The following is a 22,141-nucleotide window of genomic DNA, read 5'->3' on the forward strand; positions in this document are numbered from 1 at the left end:
CCCGCACACAGCAACGAAGGCCAAATGCAGCCAAAAATAAATAAATTTATTTAAAAAGAATGAATATTTTTCAATTCTTCTGTAGTTCTGAATATTTTTCAAAATAAAACTTTTAATTAAAGTGATAATAGTAGACTTAGACATATGGATCAATCTTTCCTGTAAATTTGCAAGAATAATGCTAATTTTGTTGTACTTGAAAGACAGTAGTAAATTTTGAGCTTTTGAAGTGCCAAAGATTTCTACCCTGTCTAGTTCATTATTCTATGTTTGGAGGCAGGACAATGTTTCTCTAGAATAAGGAGTTGAGGAATAATGCAGGGTTAGGGACTAGAAGAAATCGTTCCTTAACTAAGAGTATCATACGCTGCTCTTTTCTATAACTAACTTTCCATTAAGGTCAAATTGACAATAATACTGATTGACAGCCTGTGTTTTTTTTTTTTTTCCATACTAGTTCATTAAAAGGGGAGGGACACATTTTCAGTGAAAAAATATAACCACCCACAATAATACAACTTCCATTTCCACATATCATATAAGTTCTTCAGTATGTTTATTCAGGTACTTCTTTATTCTATGAACTTTTATTTAGCAGTTATAAAGTGAATGGGACACCATAAGTCAAAAGGAAAAGAGACAGATGAGTGCGGAGGGTATAATTTCTCATGCCTCCATATTTTTCCCACACCCTTCTGGTGATGCTTTATCATGGGCAATGATCTCAACAACCAGTGATAATTTAAAAGGAATAATTAGTTGGATCTGGAAGGGAAGAAGGATTTTTATGATTACTGTTATTCATAGGCTTTTTATTCTTTTCTAATTGTAGCACTGCAAAAGCCAAATTTGTTTACAAACTCAATTTTAACAGACAAGGATGATTTCCTTTATGTTTGTACTGGATCTGGAAAAATACAAATAATATGAGAATACCAGCTGTACCACTTTCATCTAACTTTCCTCTGAAAAAAAATTTCTCACTCCTTAATTTTGATTTTCTGATACTTGCACTTTCTCCTCAAATTCAGAGAGATCAATTTTCATTTAAATTCATGAGAATGAATAAGTTTACTTTGTATTGAAAATCTGAATTAACTAATTACCTTTTAAATTGTTTTTATTAGAATGTTGATAACTCTATGCTTAATGCTGTCTGTCCCAACTTTTCTGGAGTTGTCCTTCCTACTTAATCGTTTAGACAATTAATTTTACCCCCAAAGCAAGGCTAATTTTATCACGGGATTACAAATAGACAAACACATATGACTAAAGCCTAACAGAGAAGCTGGAAAACAAGATGGCTGTGCACACGCCCTGTGCACACACATGCTTTAACAGATTCAAAGATAAAGATCCTTTACAAGAACTTTGAGAGTCAAAGATATCCTATAAAGAACTGTTGGCATTCAACAAGGAACTCAGTCTCTTTACCTTTAGTCCATTCTGCTCTCATGACTCACTGTGGCTCACAAAGTGGTTAAGGTTAATTCCTTTGCTAAGAAACTTCAACATGGTATTTATAGAGAGAGTCATTTGTAGTCTTATTTCAAAGAGGTCAGCAGGTGCAATATATTCTTTAGAAGAATTCTGACTCATTTCTCCAGATTGCAAGATACTGCCTTTGTCTACACAGTAAGCATTTTAGGCATCACAGGAATGAGTGGCTACATTTTTAAACTCACTAGTTTCAGGAACCTAAAAATTGTTAAAGATAAATCTGTACTATAGAATGGATTACGTTTTGAAGACTCTGATACACAGGGCCAAATATAGGTTGTATTTAGAGTATTCATACATTCAATTTGTCTGGACAGTCCTGGATTTTTCTGTTCTCCTGTTATAATTATTAATAACTTTCCCTTTTATGTTAAAAAGAATCCTTCTTTGGATTACAAATTATATGGTCACTTTAGCTATGGTGCCTATATTTGAGTATTTATATCTACATATTTTCTCCAAGTCAATAGGTTTCAATTAATTCCACATCTTTATTTTAAATAAGATTTATCTTGATTCCCAGTAAATCCTGGGAGGAAGAGGGGTAAACTGAGCTTACACCTCACTGTGACTTGAGGAACTATTGCTTTCAAAATACACTGGTTTCTGGAATACCATTCTGGAACTGGTGCAGTGTAGCTGAAAGATAGCTGTGCAGAGAAAAACTGTAAAAGCCCAAGTTGCTCAGACTGCTGACATTTTCAGGGCAACCACACCTAAAACAAAATGAGTTTCAGCATTTCAAAATAGGTCTAAAAATAAATTAACTTATATAGAATTTGATTGAGGCCATAATCACCAGACTAAAGTCCCCGGAATTTCACATTTTAAATTTTCAAGAAATACTGCTGATACATTCTTTTACCTACTGACGTCAAAATTTGGTTCAAGTTTTTTACTCAGTCACACATGCAGCTCCAAATTTCCTTTTGAGCACAACACTCAGCAAGAATACCAACTTAATATGTATTTTTAACCCAATTCCTTTTCACATTTTTAAAATGTTCATATCATTTTATTTGTTAACACTTACATTGCACTTACGAGGTACCAAGAGCTTTTGTAAGTGCTTTTACAAATACAGACACTTTTAGTCCTCATAAATCCCTGTAAGATAGGTCCTATTATTATCATAGTCCCCATTTCACTGATGATGAAGTTGAGGACAGGGCAATTAGACAACTTGCAGATCACACGATAAATATTTCAGGATTTAGACCCAAGCACCTGACTACAGAGTCCATGACCTTAGCCACTATGCTATGCTCCTTTATCATTTGTTTCAAATAGGCAAGAGACGGGCTTCCCTGGTGGCGCAGTGGTTGAGAGTCTGCCTGCCGATGCAGGGAACACGGGTTCGTGCCCCGATCCCGGAAGATCCCACATGCCGCGGAGCGGCTGGGCCCGCGAGCCATGGCCGCGGAGCCTGTGTGTCCGGAGCCTGTGCTCCGCAACGGGAGAGGCCACAGCAGTGAGAGGCCCGCGTACAGAAAAAAAAAAAAGGCAAGAGACAACTTCCACATAATTGAAGAAGTAACCGACAGATCAAATGTTCAGAGAGTTTGCCCCAAGTTTAAGTCATTCATTTATTTATTTAAAGAAATTATTTGTTGAGTAGCTACTTTAGGCAATGGGGAAAGAGAAGTGAATTTAAAGTATTTCTGAAACACCAGAAGTGTTTGTCTAAATGCATTTGAGAGAAGATTAGGAGCCTCCAAATTTAAAACATTTAAATGTTTAAAATCCGGAAACAATTTACATTTTTCTATCAAGATGGAAGGTGACTCTATGTCAAATATGGGTGCACTGTGTTTTAGAGACCCTACATGGACAGGAGGGGTTTGAGGTGGTACAGTAGAGTTCTGAGGGCTCAGGCTCTGAAAGAAGACAACCTTCACTTAAATCACAGCTTTGTTATATGCTACTTGTGTAGCCTTGAGAAAGCTTATTGACTAAAGCTTTTCAATCTGGAAAATGGGAATAATCAAATACCTACTTCATAAGATGTCATGAGGATTAAGAAAAAATGAGATTTCAGAAGAGTACTGACACACTGTAAGTGCTCAGTGAATGATAGTTACTATTAATATCAGTTGAAGTGCTCATACCACACTCTACTACTTCATTCATCCCAGTTATAGAATAACATATAAGTTACCATAGATAATTTTGCAAGCCCAGTCTTTGAACTCATTAGCAAGATACCAGTGTACACAGATATAAATAAACTAAAATCAACAAAAAGAAAAAATTCCAGGATCTGATTTTTCACTTGAGTTATAGATAAACTGGGTGTAGGGATAGGGAGGGGGTGATTATTCCAATTTTGGAACAATGGAATTGGGAGCAAGAAGGCCCTGCCTGGTTATATTATAATCTCATTACTTCAGAAAAAGTTTTCTGCTTTTTTAAGTGCATACTTCTTGGAATCTTTAACAGAAGTTAGCACGTATTACTTCTGCCAGAATGAAAAGAAAATGCCTGGAATTTCTTGTTTGTTTTTTCTGGGTATTTCAATATTCAGCTAAAATAATTAGAAGGTTGGCTTCACCTTCATTTTTTATATTTTAATATTTTAGTTCTATAACCTCAGATATTCTAGCTAAAATTTGTAAGCCCTCTCTTCTGAAAAAAAACTTTTTATTGTTACTAGTGATTTTTCAAATGCCACATAGGAAGTACTTATGAAATTACTCGCCTATTTGTTTACACTTGAGATTAATTTTCATTTCTATAGCTGAACTGTAGTTCAACCAGACATTTAGTTCTATTTTCTATTATTGAAGAAAAAGCCAGAATACTATAAAATTCTTACTTGGTAAAGATCTAGAGAGCATAATCACTATCCCTCACATTTTCAAAAAATTTAGATTAATAATAAAAAGTACTAACAGAACTCTTTTAAATTAATTATGCTCCAGAGGGAAATTCATCATTGAAGTTATTGGCATCCTTGAAGGAGCCAATAATTAAAACAAATGTTGTGTAACTTGCACTTTACTCACATTGTTCTGAATATATTTAAAATAATGAATGTTGGGGGGTGTGAAATTTCAGTAGGACACCTTCTGCTCAACTCTAGAAACATGAACTGCACAAAGAAACAAGTCCTGCAATTATAGAATGAGAACTGAATAGAAGCCAATGCACAGGACAGTTGGGGCTGTGCATGATTAGTGACATTTTTGTGTAGTGCTTCATTCGGGGAGCAAATTCGGAGAATAGCAGGTTAGGAATCTATATATCCTACTGTGTCTTGGTTAAGTGATAGTCATTACAAAGAACACCTGGAGGGAAGACCCAAGAACTGCATCACAGCTAGAAAGATGAGATTACCTGAGCTCTGCATGTCTTGATTAAGTTCCTCTGCAACCTAGGAAGAGAGCGATCTTTCTCTGCAGTCACTTTGGTAGTATTATACTGGGATAGAGTTAGCAGCTCATCTAATACTATGTTGAGTTTCTGTTGCTTGTATATTTCCTCACACATTATTGTGTAATTTTGAGTAATTGATACCACTTATAAGTATATTTCATTTCTGTTACATGGTATCCTAGCTGAAAGTTTATTTATTATGGATTTATTACCTTTCATGTCTATCACTTGAATCTAAACAAAACTACAAAAATTTGAATATATTTATGTATATGTAGATATATTCAAATGTGAGTTATTGAATAAAAACTTTTCACTAATCAAGCTTTTCATCATAATTTTCATAGATAATAAGCAATACTGAAAATAACTTAAAATCCAACTCATTCTAAATAGAAAGGAGAAAAAACTCAAGGAACACTGCTAGATAGTCAAAAATGGGTACTAGTTTCTGAATCCAAGACTTGGAAAACTGCCAGCAAATTACTGGAATGAAAATATGAATGTGAAAAGCAGTTTTTGGAAGACGGACCCTGTTGTGGGGAGGGGCATCTAGACAGGACATTCCCATAGCTCCATAGGTTTGGCAATATTGAGCACTGTTAGCTCTAAATATTTTCTATACATTTTTCAATAACAATTTGGGGTTAAATTCAGTGATCAGACAGTAAGATACTATTTTTATTGGTCAACAAAAATTAAGAAGAATACCAATTTTATTATACACAGAAAATGTGCAATTAAGTGGAATATAATTTGACAGGAGGTGCCAAAGGTTTTTAGGTACACATACTGTTTTACCCAGCAATTATACTTCTAGTAGTATATACAAAGGAAAAATTAGTATGTTTTTACAATTGTGAAGAGTTGGAAATGGTAGTGTTCAATAATAGGGTATTGTTGGTAATATGTTATTTCCTTCAATGGAATACTTTGTGAATATTAAAATAATTTATGGACTGGACATGTTATAAAGATTATACAATCATTAAAATATATACACATTCAGGATAAAGTTTTCAGTGAGGAAAACAGGCTAGAGTTTGGTATATATAATGCTATCCTGATCATATAAAACAAAAGTGGGTGTGTGTGCATATGTGAGTGTATGTGTCTTTGGTAGAAAAATTATAGACAATACATGCCATCATTTTAACAGTGGCTATCTCTTAGGTTCAACATTATAGGTGTTTTTTTTTCTATCTATTCTCTTATTTTCTAATTTTTTGACATTCCAGTTACACCACATTGAGAGACAGTAGACATGAAGTCCTTACTGAGGTGGTGAAATCCTGTATCAGGATGTGACTGATGAAGTGTCTGCTGATACCATACAGACCTTACAATCTCAATCCATGACTCAGAGTTGGGGCAAAAGAATTAAACGTGTTTGGAGACACATGGAAGTTTGAGACTGTATTCAGTGTGTGGAGAAACACAGCAGGAAAAGACATCAGAATAATTGCAAGGTTTGATGAGTATTTGATCACGTGTATTCAACTAAGATGATCCAGGGACAGCTAGAATGGCTTGCAAATTTGCATACATTATTATAAGAACATGTAGACATATTCTCCCTTTTATTGACCTGTGGTTGCCCCACCAGAATCAGCTGACTGTGTAGACATTAAGGATCTATCTGGACTGCCCTAACCATTTACCTCTCTCCTTCTAGGTGAACTGAAGAAGGTTGATTAGTTGTTATGTCTTTTTAGAAAAAGCTACAGGTTATTGAGTACTAGAACAAATTGCTTCATAAGATACAAGCCACATGGCAGCAAGTTAAATTACTCAACTAATAAACAACATAAGTTGTTAATTTTTACAACTCCCGTATCTAGGCACAGGATGTTGTATGAGTGAGACTTCTCTAGAATGTGCTACCTGATATTTTCATCAGTCAACAGGTGTATTCCTGGGTTCTTTTAAATTAATTTTTTGCTCTCTTTCCATTTCCTCCCTTTTCAAAATAAGTGCATTGATAAGTCCCTTCAGACAGTTTAACTTTGAGTGGAAGAGACAGACATAGAAACAAATTATTACAAGAAAATTTCATAGGTGTTCTTGTAGAGACAAGGGGGAAAAAATGTTAGGAACTGTGGACAAGGTTGCCTGAGTAATTTAGAGATCATGTAAAGGAGAGAATGGCAGGCTCTGGGAGGAGCTGGAAGGCACAAGATCGTAGGGTGGGTAGCACGAACTGAGTCTGACATTTGGCCCAAGATGAAAAAAGTTGGAGATGTTTTAAATAAACCAAACCCTCTTCATACCAGTAAATTAGATTTCCCTTTTAAATACTTTGGTGAATTTTGTTAAATCACATAATTTTGCCAGGAAATAAAACCTTGTTGTAGGAAGGAGAGAGGATAAGAATACATTAGGGCTTCTGCTCCTGAATCACACTACCCCATGCATTTTCTTCTGGATTTCCTGGATAAGGAAATAGACACATAGTAGCTGAGGGGGCCTTAAGTAAAAATGTGCCCCAAACCTAAGTTGACAGTCCAAAACAGAGACACATTTAAGAGTAAAAAAGAGTGCCATTAATAATAATGCAAACATTACAGGCACACACCAGCTATCATCAACCTACTGAAATCGAACATCCTGCCAAACAGAGACTAAGTTTCAATGATCGTCCTGTTTAAAATACAAAATACCTAGGATAAAGCTTGCTTCATTCATTCATTCACCCTTTGGTGCAAATTAAATTAATCAGATTCACACCTCAAACAATCAATAAGAATCTATGATTAATAACTAGAATTAGAACATATAGGATGGGGTAGAGTAAGGTTTAAAAAGTGTATCATTTGGAGGCAACAAAGTTTGCAAGCATAGACAAATCTAGATTTTAAACCTCATCTCCACTTTGCCCTGTGGTCATCAGCACTTTACTCTGAAGTTCATGTTAATTTGTAAAGTGGGATAATGTCTACTCCCACAGCTGTCATGAAAATCAGATAAAGTAATTTACATAAAGAGCCTGTACAGAATTGGAACTCAATTAACATTAATCCTTTGGGAAAAGATCTATATTGGGTGGAGGACTATGGTCCATGAACTACAACCAGAAGAATTAAAACCCAGAGTGCACAACCATGTATATAAAAGACCTAAATAAATGTGTAGCTAAACATTAACTGATTAACACGATTAAAGAAAATGGATGGTGTACATGGAAATTTTTAGCAAAATCGGAAGAAAATTTAACTAATTTAGCTAAGAGAAGTAAATTGGAACGTGTTTAAAAATTAGTCACACAACATATAATTTTGCATGTTGCATTTACTGAATTAATGCAGTCTTAATTAGTATATTCAAAGCCCTTAGGGCTGTGATTTCAATAGGTGGTCTTTTCTAACACAAATAGTTTTTTTTACATATAAATACCTTATTTAGTTTTTCCTAGATTTTGTTCTTTACTTGATCTTTGAGAAATTGATTATGAAAGCACCACCAATTTTGTACTTTAATTTTTGTCATCACGCCCATCATCTTGAGTCATTAATACAGATTTCACTGAATAGAATTAAGAAGGGTGTTTGGAACACAGAGGTCAGTATACAAAGAGATAGTCATTTTAAGTTGTCTTGAACCCATGCAGTTATTACATGTTTCTCAAAACCAATATTTCAAACAACATGCAAGAATTAATGTCCTATCAAAACAGTGAATGACAATAGAAACAGTCCTAATGATTCTCAGGAAAGAAGGAAAAAAGGAGACAACAAAACCAGCAATGGTGAGATTCCACCTGCTGTAACAATGTCTTCTGACTGGTTGTCCTGGAGGAAAAAGCAGGTGAACCAAAGCAGCATGGCTCAGAGAGCCCTGCCCAGCAGTGCAGTCCAGTTTGAGGTTATTTTAGAAAGTGAGCGGGACTAAGGTCCAAAATACACCCCAGTCCTCTCTCACTCCTTCTCCCCAATTCTTATCCACCAAGCACCAGCTAAGGCTATTTTACCATTTTTAGAAGTAAAAAGTAGTGCGAGACACTCCACAAAACAGTGGAAACCACAAAAAGGAGAGCTTGTACACACACAGATCCACTTAACTGAGCAAAGGGTGTGGGACTGCCTCAACAGCAATTTAACTGTCTACAGAAAGAGTACTTTGATTTTCTTAATTAGATATTTCATACAAATTAAAGAAGCAAGAGGAAGATATGAAATGTTCAGTCATAATGATAGAAGCCTGGTGCTCGGTTTTCTTGTAACACATCTGTGACAAGTGGTAATTTGACCTTCCTAATTGTTCAGTAATAGGACAAATTTCCTCACTATGGTGATTAATGTCTTACTACTGCCTGATTTCATTGCTTCTTGGTAGTTCTATAATTTTGCTAAATAATGTAGACAGCAGAGTAAAGAGAGAGAAAATGTTCATTTGACAATAATAATAATTATTATTTGTATTGTTTTTAATAAGCTAACTTTATTATTGTAGATTTAACACTCATTAATGAGTGACCCTGAGATCAAGCTTCACTACCAATTAAGAATTCTCAAGGGAAAAATTGAGGGATGAGATGTTCTACTAGATATAAAATGCCAATACTGCGTAACTTGTATAGTCGGAGGGGTAACTGTGTCAAACATAGCAATGAATTCAAGTAACAAGAGAACTTTTTGTCTGGCTATTACACAGATATTATTGGAGACACTAGTGAGTGACATTTCATTTGGTGGCAAGTGAACACGGGTAACAGCTTAATAATTCCTAGTTACCAGCTCTTCTCTTTATTAAATATTTTTCTAGTTATCTACATAGTTATAGGCTATGAAGATTATTTAATACCTTAGTTTATTAAGCAAAGACATAGGTCCATTAATACAATTAAGGTGAAAATTGTTTCTAAGGACAACAGGCCGATATCACTGATGAATATAGATGCAAAAATCCTCAACAAAATACTAGAAAAGAGAATCCAACAGCACACTAAAAGGATCATACACCATGATCAGTGGGGTTTATCCCAGGAACACAAGGATTCTTCAATATAGAAAAATCAATCAATGTGATACACCACATTAAAAAAGAGGGATAAAAAACATATGATAATCTCAATAGATGCAGAAAAAGCTTTCAACAAAATTCAACACCCATTTATGAAAAAAACTCTCCAGAAAGCAGGCATAGAGGGAACATACCTCAACATAATAAAGGCCATATATGACAAACCCACAGCCAAGATCATTCTCAATGGTGAAAAACTGAAACCACTTCCTCTAAGATCAGGAACAAGGCAAGGTGTCCCACTCTCACCACTATTATTCAACATAGCTTTGGAAATTATAGCCACAGCAATCAGAGAAGAAAAAGAAATAAAAGGAATCCAAATTGGAAAAGAAGTAAAACTGTCACTGTTTGCAGATGACATGATACTATACATAGAGAATCCTAAAGATGCTACCAGAAAACTACTGGAGCTAATCAATGAATGTGGTAGAGTAGCAGGATACAAAATTAATGCACAGAAATCTCTTGCATTCCTATACACTAATGATGAAAAATCTGAAAGAGAAATTAAGGAAACACTCTCACTTACCACTGCAACAAAAATAATAAAATACCTAGGAATAACCCTACCTAAGGAGACAAAAGACCTGTATGCAGAAAACTATAAGACACCGATGAAAGAAATTAAAGAGGATACAAATAGATGGAGAGATATACCATGTTCTTGGATTGGAAGAATTAACATTGTGAAAATTCTATACTACCAAAGCAATATACAGATTCAATGCAATCCCTATCAAACTACCAATGGCAGTTTTCACAGTACTAGAACAAAAGATTGCACAATTTGTATGGAAACACAAAAGATCCCAAATACCCAAAGCAATCTTGAGAAAGAAAAACGGAGCTGGAGGAATCAGGCTCCCTGACCTCAGACTATACTACAAAGCTACAGTAATCAAAACAGTATGGTACTGGCACAAAAACAGAAATATAGATCATGGAACAGGATAGAAAGCCCAGAGATAAACCCACGCAACTATGGTCACCCTATCTTTGATAAAGGAGGCAAGAATATACAATGGAGAAAAGACAGCCTCTTCAATAAGTGGTGCTGGGAAAACTGGACAGCTACATGTAAAAGAATGAAATTAGAACACTCCCTAACACCATACAGAAAAATAAACTCCAAATGTATTAAAGACCTAAATATAAGGCCAGAAACTATCAAACTCTTAGAGGAAAACATAGTCAGAACACCCTATGACATAAGTCACAGAAAGATCCTTTTTGACCCACCTCCTAGAGAAATGGAAATAAAAACAAAAATAAACAAATGGGACCTAATGAAACTTAAAAGCTTTTGGACAGCAAAGGAAACCATAAACAAGACGAAAAGACAACCCTCAAAATGGGAGAAAATATTGCAAATGAAGCAACTGACAAGGGATTAATCTCCAAAATATATAAGCAGCTCATGCAGCTCAATATCAAAAAAAAACAAACAACCTAATCCAAAAATGGGCAGAAGACCTAAACAGACATTTCTCCAAAGAAGATATACAGATTGCCAGCAATCACATGAAAGGATGCTTAACATCACTAATCATTAGAGAAATGCAAATCAAAACTACAGTGAGGTATCACATCACAGTAGTCAGAATGGCCATCATCAAAATATCTACAAATAATAAATGCTGGAGAGGGTGTTGAGAAAAGGGAACCCTCTTGCACTGTTGGTGGGAATGTAAATTGATACAGCCACCATGGAGAACAGTATGGAGGTTCCTTAAATCCTAAAAATAGAACAAACATACGACCCAGCAATCCCACTCCTGGGCATATACCCTGAGAAAACCATAATTCAAAAAGAGTCATGTACCACAATGTTCATTGCAGCTCTATTTACGTTTGCCAGGACATGGAAGCAACCTAAGTGTCCATCAACAGATGAATGGGTAAAGAAGATGTGGCACATATATACAGTGGAATATTACTCAGCCATAAAAAGAAACGAAATTGAGTTTTTTGTAGTGAGGTGGATGGACCTAGAGTCTGTCATACTGAGTGAAGTAAGTCAGAAAGAGAAAAACAAATACCGTATACTAACACATATATATGGAATCTAAAAAAAAAAAAAAGGTTCTGAAGAACCTAGGATTAGGACAGGAATGAAGATGCAGATGTAGTCCAATGGAATGGACTTGAGGACACGGTGAGGAGGAAGGGTAAGCTGGGACGAAGTGCGAGTGTGGCATGGACATATATACACTACCAAATGTAAAATAGACAGTTAGTGGGAAGCAGCTGCATAGCACAGGGAGATCAGCTCGGTGCTTTGTGACCACCTAGAGGGGTGGGATAGGGAGTGTGGGAGGCAGACACAAGAAGGAGGGGATATGGGGATATATGTATACGTATAGCTGATTCACTTTGTTATACAGCAGAAACTAACACACCATTGTAAAGCAATTATACTCCAATAAAGATGTTAAAAAAATAAGAAAATAAGAAAAATCAAAACATCACAATTTCCCTGTAACACATTTTGCGCAACATCTCCTGATGTTAATCTGTTTCTTGTTTCCCCAGCTCTATGGTTCCATTTCTTATCTTCTCTGTGTTCTTTGTGTGAATTCTAATTGAGCACGTGGTTCATACTAGGCAGTCTTCCATACATTCTGGACATTGAAATTAATAAGACTTGGTATTTTCTTTGAATGAGCTCAGAATTAACTACAATAATATATAATGACATGTAGTACATCCCAGGGGTGCTACCCTGGAGTCAAGAACTAATAGTTGTAGAGATACAGAGGAATGTTAATGTTCAGGAACAGGCAGTGGGGGCATCAGGAAGAACATCACAGAGATTTGATCTGTCTTTGGAAGGATGATAATGTTTTCTTTAGGGTGAGAAGCTGAGGGAAATGCAATCCCATCACAGAGACTTTGCGCTATTTATTATAGGTAAAGGAAGACTTCTGAAGGGTGAACAAAGCCTTGGTGAAATAAAAGTGCATGCCTTCTTTGAGAAACTCTGAGCAGTCCAGTATTATGGGAACATAAGATTTGTAGGAGAAATGGAGTTGCAAGATATTCAACTAATTGATATTAATGAAACACATATTATGGGCAAGAAACCATACTATAAATAATGCTATGTACTTTGTTCTATATAAAACGTTCAATCAGCCTAACAAAGTAGATGTTATTCTCCAAATATATATCAGAAAAGGAAACTGAGGCACCAAGAAGGTAAACTTGATCAAGTTACTGTCAGAGCTGGGGGTCTGACACATCCTACTTAAAAACCCAAGTGAATTCAACTCTGAGGGCACCAAATATCATACTAAAGAGTCCAGAACTTTATCAGTGAGAGTTTTAAGGAGTTAAGATAGCTTTTTAAGCCAAGGTATGACCCAAGTACTTTGAGCAGAAAATATGGAAAAGTTTTTAAGGGCTTGGGCATCACCACTTAAGTGTGATTTGGCGAATTTATCTCTCGCAGGTGCAAGGTTCTCCTCATAAAATAAGGATAATAAGAGCATATATCTTATGGGATTGTTGTACTCATTATTTAGTACATGAAATTCATTAAATGACTTTTGGCTCTGATAAGTCATCAGTGGTATGTGATTTTTATTTCAGAAATAGCTCTCTGATGGTATTGTAGAGAATGAATTGTAAAGGGAGGGAAGCTTCAGTCCTCAATCCTCCAGAAGAAGGATGAAGGATGAAGAGGGCTTCAACAGAGCACTTGGCAGTGATGGAGACGTGGGGTTGGCATTAGGAGATATTTCAGATGTAAATATTGAAAGGAACTGGTGACCAACTGGGTTTAGGGAGAACAGAGAGCAGACAACAGAAAATGACCCTGAGGTTTCTAGATCAGATGGCCAGATGAATGCTGATGTCTTAACATTTTATACTCCAACTGCTACTTCCCTGTGAATCAATTATCCTAGGACTCGCTCTATCGCTGACCACCAGTAATTGATTTAGTGACTATTTATAGCCAAAAAATAAAAATAAAAACAACATTGGAAGCCAATAGAAACCAGAGAAGTCGGTTCCTCCCACTACGTCTAGCCTATGCCTATAGCCCTAAGCTAACCCTGTTCTCAAGCCCCTTGGGTGAGAAGGTAACTGAGTAGTTATTCCTCAAGCTGGCAGACAAGACAGCTTCTTTTCAGCACCAAACCTGTTTAGAGGTATGGTGCTGGTGGTGGGGAAAAGGGCTGATGAACAGAGCCGACCCACAGTTTTAGGACATTTTGTTTTCACTTGGGACAATACTGAAATTAAATTTTCAAACTGTGAGGAGGAGTGTTTCTTGAGAATTCTTATTTTATCAACAAATACAATTGATCAAACCTAAATTCTATACAATAACTAGAGTCCATGAAACGTTATGAAGTTTAGTTATGATGGAGCATGAAAATGTATAAACTGAAAGTTTAAATAAACACCGAAACACATTCTAGGCAAGATTCTCCCTGGAAAACTTTCTTGTTGCTTGAATTACACGCACACAAAATATATTTCTAGTTTTCTCTAAAGACTACCATCTTTATCTCTACTATACAATTCAGGAATTAAGAGGGCTGAATATTTGCATGCCACATAACATATAAAGCTATTATAAAATTTATTTTGGAGCTATTAAAATTTTAACTAAACTACACTGCTTCTTTAATAAGTTTGTATTATGTATAGTGACAAAAGGTGAGAGGAAATACACATAGACAAGTTTATTTTAGATTTGGGGAACAGAGGAAGAGTGGTAATTAACCCTAAATTCTGGTCTCCATTTATATAAAAGCTTCTTCAATTCATAGTCTATATAGTGTTTTTCTTTAAAAATAATTTCAAGAAAACATCTTGGGGTTTAGAAGATGGAAATGCACATTAGTCACTCTATGATTCAAACATCCTGAAAGCAGAGATAAGGTTGGATACTCTTTTGCATCTCCTCCTACTGTTTCTCTAGTGCCTAAGACCTTACCTGAGAGAGAGGTGGCACTCGGTATGCATCTTCACCTTTACTCCTAACAACACAGCATTTTCTATAAGGCCTTTTCTCATAATTCTTAGAGATGGTAGATTCAATCTTACCAAACCAAAACCTCTTTTGAGTTGAGTTGAATCAAACAATACCTCTGGAACTTTGTACTGGTCCCAGCATGACTGGTGCCCTGTCTGGATCTGGTCTGACTGGATCAGAAAAGGACTTCCCTCAGCCCCTTCTCATCCTTTAGTTCTTTAAAAGCAACACAAAGATAGGGACATTTCTGATTTGCTAAAAAAAAAAAAAAAGAAAAAGTTGCCATTGCACTATGTCTGAAAGCATAGTGGCAAAAATACAGAAACACTCTGACCTCTAAAAATAATGCATTTTAAGTCCTGTTTTCCTACTGAGTTAAGACATTTATTTCTGTTGGAGAAAGTTACTTTGATTTTTCCAAATGTCTAGAGTGGTTTGATAATTTAAGGTAAAAATCACATATCTAGATGTGATGGAAGCAGTTTAGCACGTCAACTAGCTAGCTCTGTTCCATGACACACCCCAAACCAGATGAGCAATAAATTAAAGGATGACCAACTAAATTGTTCTTCTGTTACCTTACTATTAACATCATGTCCAAACTATGAGCTAGTTAATAGCTGAAGTGTTTGCTATTTCTCAATCACTGTTGCTTAAAAGGTGTTTTTAAAGTACATGTATTATGCTTTAAAATACATGCCCATCCTTATATAAGCTTCAGCATAATTATAGTTTTGTATAATTAGAGTTTTATGTCAAAAGATTTACAGCTTTATCACCTCAAGCAATATTTCACAGCTGTCAAGAATGATTTATGCAATAGTGACTTAAGCTGTAAAATAGAATCCTCAAAGGAAGGGTTGTCAAATATTCCTACTGCAAATAACTAGGTTTTAAAAAATTGATATTCTGGTAAACAGCAAGCCCAACTGTACCTGGTAAAATCACATAAAGGAATATTGTAGGAAGCATTGCTTCACAGTGGTGATCATGCAGCTCACCATACACCACGTCAATGTGAACTCCTTGCATAGATCAAAAGTTTAAACTGCTATAAAGCCTCTGGGTCACTTTGGAAAACAAGCTTTCAGAAATAATGCCATGGGCATATTTTTGTTACTCCAATGTGAGTGAATGGAAAAAGTGGAAACAGTATATCTCAACTTTTTGTTAATTTGTTCATTGTGCTTATTGCATCACGGTTCATATTACAATGAAATGCTAAATAAAGCATAAATAAAGGAAGCATTTACTGCATATACTTACGAAACCAAGAACCTCTCAAAAGTAAATGACCTCAATAATAAAGAATTAAGGAAACTTTGGAAAACAAACCAATGAAAATGTTGGTGATCTTGTCCTTTCCTGCTTTTGTAAATGTTGAGTGGCTGGCAGGTAAGACTTTCAAAACATTTGAACTTCATAAGCCCTGACTGATTTTGCAGTTGCCATGTGAATAAAACTAATACACTCAGAAGATTCTATTCAAGGTATCTGAACTAGTAGCAAAAACACAAGTTTATTACATTCAGCGCAAATAAGTCTAACTGTGTCTTCTCAATCTACAAAGGTCATTCAAATTAATATTTTTCTTTGGAAAAAAAGAAAAAGCTGGCCCATCACCTCATGTTCCCCATATCAATAAAAGCAAAATAGGCAGCATTTGTCATTGACTCTGAGGATACTCAAGCCCTTGTAGATTGAGTCACAACTGAAAATGAAGGCAACAGAATCAAAATTATCACCAAAGGTTGATATTTGTGTACCTAAACAAGCTTCCAAATAAAGATTCCTTGTCTAAAACAAGGAGGTTTTAATTCATGTAACCAAGCAAATCACTGATGGTATGATTTGCATTAGTCAATGTACCAGCGCTTTTACTGTAGAAATTTTTACATCCATGTTTGTGACTCCACATTAAATTGGTTTTTAAAGGTGTTTTGAGATCATTTTACACAGTCACATTGTACAAGTTAAACTAGGCTTCCAAACATCATCATTTTACTTGCAGTTTAATAAATAACACTCTTTTCTATCTGAAAATATGGTCTGAAAAATATAGTTAGTATCTAAGTGATCCATACAGTCCAGATTCATTTTATACTTAAATTCTACAAGTTGAAAAAATTCTTAAATGTACCAGAAAACATTAGGACCAACACACCCTACAGTAACCACAATACAGACTATGGGACATCGTGATAGATACTCATATGGGAAAAAATGTCAGACATTCAACTGTTGGCATCAGATACACACACAAAAAAGATGAACTGCATTTGAGTAGTGAGAGCCTCTGTCCAAGAAATGCTTTCAAGACAACAGAGCAATTAAGCTATTTCTAGTATGCCAACCCTACTGATTGAAACGTAGGGGGAAAATGAGAACTTTAAAACCTATCTCTATTTTGATTGGTAATGATATAACTGATTTCATTCCAGATTAATCCAAAGTTATACAAACCTGTTCCAGTCACACTTTGTTATTCATACCCACTTAAGATGATGTTAAGGAAAATCCAGTAATTAAGAGTTGTACATTTTCTATCATGAAATACTTAATTATAAGAAAATAAGAGGAAGAGCTAAACCTTTTCCCTGTTAGAATGTATTTTACCAAATGATGAGTCATTATATGATATAAGCTATAACGCATCACTCATTTACTTGTTTATAAATCCTAAGAGTTACCTAAAAATCTGACTAGATACCCCTCTGCCTCACTGATTTCTATCAATGGAATTTAAAAAATGATAAGGCAATATCAACAAAACAAACTATAACATGCATTTTTAATTGATTTATCTTTAAGCTCTAAATTGTCAGATATCATTAAGTGTTCACATTTGAGAATGTATATACTTTAAAATGGGTATATCTGAATATTCATACATGTGAGTTAACATACATATATTATGTATATAATGAATGCATGCCCATTTCTTTGAGGACTATTACAGGTCTAACATGTTTATGCTCCCATAGCAAGCCTAAAAGAAGGAGGAGTGCCCTTGAAGTTGAGGTATGACCTTAAGTTTCAGATGCCAGTTTTGCTGCAGCTATAAAAATGAATACTAATAATTCTACATATCATAGTTCCTTTTCTCCATTTCTTACCTTAGGACAAATCTTGAATACATGAACAGGCTTTATTATTTGAACATACATAGGTTTACTAGACCAATTTTATAAGTTCCTATATATCATCCTTAATCTTATATAAAAAGGATCAAAAGAAACAGGAGGTGTTGTCTACCAAATAAAGCTGAAGAGCCAAGAAACATCTATAACAGTAACAGATATACATTTTTCTATAAGACTTTGTGAAATATTTTCAAGTTCAAGCAAATAAAACCTTATTTCTTTCCTACTCAACGCGTATCAACGCAACCAGGAAATTATTGGCTTTTAAATTATTCCTTAGGGAAGACAGTAAGATTGATTTGTGGCATTTTGTCCTCAGTGACATTAAGTTACTGGACTTTTGAAGAGTACAGAGTACCCTTATTCAAAAAAGAAATTGTCCCTACTAGTCCACTAATGAGAGTCTCTACATTTCTTTAATCCTGCAACACTACAAGCAAATCATATATCTCCAATTGAATATTAGGGGCTTCTCTGACTATGAACTTTCAGTAATCAATTGTCAAAATTTCATTGTAATGGAATAAAACACAAGGAATCTTAAATAGATAAACTTTACCATTTTTGTGATAGTAGGTGACCTCCACTTTCCTCTCCTCTGACCCCAGCAACGCCTGGGCAATTTGGGCAATATCATGCCTCTTGGTCTCGGGCCCATGGAGGAAGTCGCAGGTGCATGGCTTTTGCATGACATCTGGCCTGGAGAAACCAGTCATCTCGCAGAACCCATCATTGCAGTAGATGATGGCACAGTTCTGCACTCTGGCATTTGCAATGATAAATTTTTTATCTGTAATAAAAAGATAGTAAGGCATCTTGTAAAAAGCTTCCTCAAGATTCTCTTAAACACTGGAACAATTTGTTGCATAATAGGAAATCTGAAATGCAGGTGCTTCCCAAATTGCTAACTGCCCAGATTTTAAAAGGAAAAAAACTCTAAATAAGAAATTAATGGTCCTAAGTAGTTTTAACAAAAAGTATTAATAAGCTTTTCTTCAAATTTTGAGAATATAATTTCCCAAATAGTCTAGTTCTCAAGCCCTGTAACTCTCAAGGGTCCTAATGCACACTCAGAGAAGCAGCTGGCCCATTGATAGTTCCAGAATGCCATTTAATTGTAAGGTATTTTCGATGCCAAAACAGTGAAGCATCCTGTAGCTGTCAGGCTCCTCATTTCAACCTTGGCCCTTAGAGTACAACTTTCTTAAAGTAGTTATTATTCCTGGATTTGGCTTTTCTCTATCTCTCTAAGGCATACTACACACGTCATGTTTAAAAAAAAAACTGAAACTATTAGCAATGAAATTATTTCACATTAATTAGTAGTTTAATAATGCAAAGGTTCAGCTTTGCATAATATATATTATCCAGAAGACAAAAATATTTACACACACACACACAGTAAATATCATGTTATCACCTTTTCACATTTACTTTGGGGGACCCTGCATTTTTGTATAGTAGTAGGGATTTTAGTACAAAGGGCTTATTAATTCTGATCACAGATTATATTTACTATTCCCAAATAAAATATGAAACAGGATACACAAGTTTATTTTGAACACAAAGTACTATATCCTCCCATCACTAAATGCAGTGCCAAAATAACTGCATAATGTACAAAAATAAATGTGTGTTAATGTAGTTTTAAGGAAATGTCAAAAATAAATGAACAAGTATAGGATCTAAAATTAATGTATTTATATAACAATTATTTATTCCTCATAATTAGTGCATATGATAATATTACATTTCTCTGCATTCAGTCTTTGTGCGATTTACTTATTACACTTCAATTTTTAAATTTCTAGTGGAAATTTAAGGGGATAATGAAGGGACAAAAATATTCTTTAAATAATGAACTGTTTGCCTTGGGAATCAACACGGATCAGATATTACTTTTCCCAAATTATCCAGCTTTGGATTTGCATTGATTCAATGCAAAGTTTAGCTTCTATAAACTAGCAAAAGCAAGCATCCCTGTCATACCACAGCCTTGCAATTTAACCAAGGTAATAAAATACAGTTTGCATAGCCATTTACATCGCTGCTACCATTAACATTCTCTTGTTCCAATAGTATGCTCTGCCCTGCTCCTGACTTTCTGAAAGTCTACAATAAAACGGCCACAAAATATAAACCCATGTTACACTAGTACGTTCCCTGTAAGATAGTAGAAGAGTAGGGCATTAAGTAGCAAGGCAGATAATGGAGCAGTGGGAGAGGAGGATCAAATTGCCTCCTATAATGGAGACCATAATCTAAAATGTAAATCAAAATTAATATCACAGGCAGAACACTCGAGCTGCCATTCGAACCTCCTGACTCGGTTTCACAGCCTCTGAACTTGACAGAGCCCCGGAGTTGCCGTCTCCTCAGCTTGGAAGCGGCGGACGCCAAGTGCACTATCAAAGCAGAAAGCGAGGGAGAGAGAAGAGAACAAATGAACTTACTTTGCCCTTCAAATTTCCGTATGATTGTCCCCAAAAATGTGTTTTGTGGTGCCACATGCCCCCTGCGAACAGGCATGTTGACCCCGGTCTTCCGAGGAGCGCTCCCCGCGAGCTCCGGAGTTCTCCCGGGATCTCTCCTCGGCTAGAGCCCAGGCCAGCGCGCGAGCCGCTCTTTGTGGCAGAGCATCCTCTTTTGAAACCAGAAATCTCTTCCCATTAGCACCACTTCTAGACACCCGCTTTCCCCACCGGAGTCCAATCCATTCCCCTCACCTTCCGGAGGGGGCCTCGCACCGGACTGCCGCGGGGGAGAGGCTTTGGGGGTGGGGAGCGGGAAGGAGGCGGGGTGAGGGGAGCTGGCAGGGGAGGGAAGGAGGGAGGGAGCGGTGGGGGGCGGGGTGCGGTGGGGAGGGGGCGGGGAGTCACAAGGGCAATCGATCTGTTTCTCTTCTCCCAAACAGCGTCGATTTCCCAGCGCAAATGGGCTTAACCTGGCGGTGGCCCAGAGCTGTGAGGATGGCTAAGGAGGGGCGGGGTGGGGGGGCGGCGGCGGGACGGAAGACTTGGGCGGCTTTTGCAGGAAAGGGAGAAAGAAAGGGAGGCTGGGGGGTGGGGGGTGGTTGACGTTTCTATCCCCGCCCTCTCCCCCTACACACACACACACATACACACACACACACACACACACACACACACACACACACACACACACACGCTGCCTTTATCCCGGGAGCTTGGGCGCCGCCACTGCTCGGATTACTCAAGCGTGCTTTAGCGGAAGCCAGCCAAGAAATCTCCAAAACTCAGTGACAAACAGCTACTCTGGGAAGGTGATCTCCACGGCCACCAGCCCCAGGGCCCCATTCCTGAGCTCCTCGCGCCGCGGTAGCTAAAACACCCTTAGCTGCAAAGAAAAGACAGGTGGGAAAACGGTCCCTCAGTGAAGACTATTTCTAAGCCCTGGTGGCTCAGGAGGTTGAAGATTGAGGATGAACCACTGAAGGGTGCAGGTTTCGCCTCAGGGCGCAGCTCGGAAGCCTGGGCTCGGCGGAGGTGGGTGATGAAGTCTGGGCTCAATTGGCACTCTGTCCCAGCCCGGCGCTGAGCCGCGCCTCCCAAAGACTAGAGGCTGCTGGCGCCGCGCTGAGCATGCCCGGTTTCACTGCTTGAACCCCTGAGGAGTTGCAAGGTTGGGGGTGATGAGGTCTCTCCGCGCTGCAGGTTGCGAGAAAGATAAGAAGGCCAAAGACTGTGTAAGCAACTGGTACAAAACAGGGAAGGAGTTTGAAATGGGCGAGGCTGGGCAAGAGGGGGCAGGAACAAAAGGTGGGTGGGGCTAAGAGTTACCAGCCTTGGTGTGACCTCCCATGCCACTCATCTCCTGAACACACTAGGGACACCATTCTGCTTTCTTCTACCATTTCTAAGAAATCACCTCGTGTATGATAGGAAAGTGTTCAAGGGAGAGAATAGTCCTCTCTGCTCTTGCTTCTCAGAGCCTGCCAACACAGGAATCTCATGGTATACATACACTTCGGCCCAAATAGTCCCCCTGGAGACTTAGGAAACCATATGTGACAAGCCAAGCCAGGGGAGGGTGTTTTTTAGTTGTTTCTCTAGTTTTTCATGCTTCTTTCCCTTCATTTATGTCATCTCCTCCC

The 22,141-nt window shown here is 36.9% G+C and overlaps 1 protein-coding gene across 5 annotated transcripts in view; it reads right to left on the reverse strand.

Annotated features, from left to right (window-relative positions):
• KCNH7 (potassium voltage-gated channel subfamily H member 7) overlaps nucleotides 1-20,802 on the reverse strand; it is a 461,513-nt gene extending 440,711 nt beyond the window's left edge. For all 5 annotated transcript variants that reach the window (XM_082629981.1, XM_082629984.1, XM_082629982.1 and 2 more), the window contains exons 1-2: nucleotides 20,481-20,802; nucleotides 18,587-18,817 (exon numbers count right to left, since the gene is read on the reverse strand). In XM_082629981.1, coding sequence (XP_082486107.1) covers nucleotides 18,587-18,817; nucleotides 20,481-20,556 — 307 coding nt within the window. In that variant the 5' untranslated portion in view covers nucleotides 20,557-20,802. The remainder of the gene's footprint in view (nucleotides 1-18,586; nucleotides 18,818-20,480) is intronic.
• Between the last annotated feature and the right edge of the window lie 1,339 nt (nucleotides 20,803-22,141).

Source organism: Mesoplodon mirus, assembly GCF_964341445.2.
Source record: "Mesoplodon mirus genome assembly, chromosome: 8".
Classification (NCBI taxonomy): Eukaryota; Metazoa; Chordata; class Mammalia; order Artiodactyla; family Ziphiidae; genus Mesoplodon; species Mesoplodon mirus.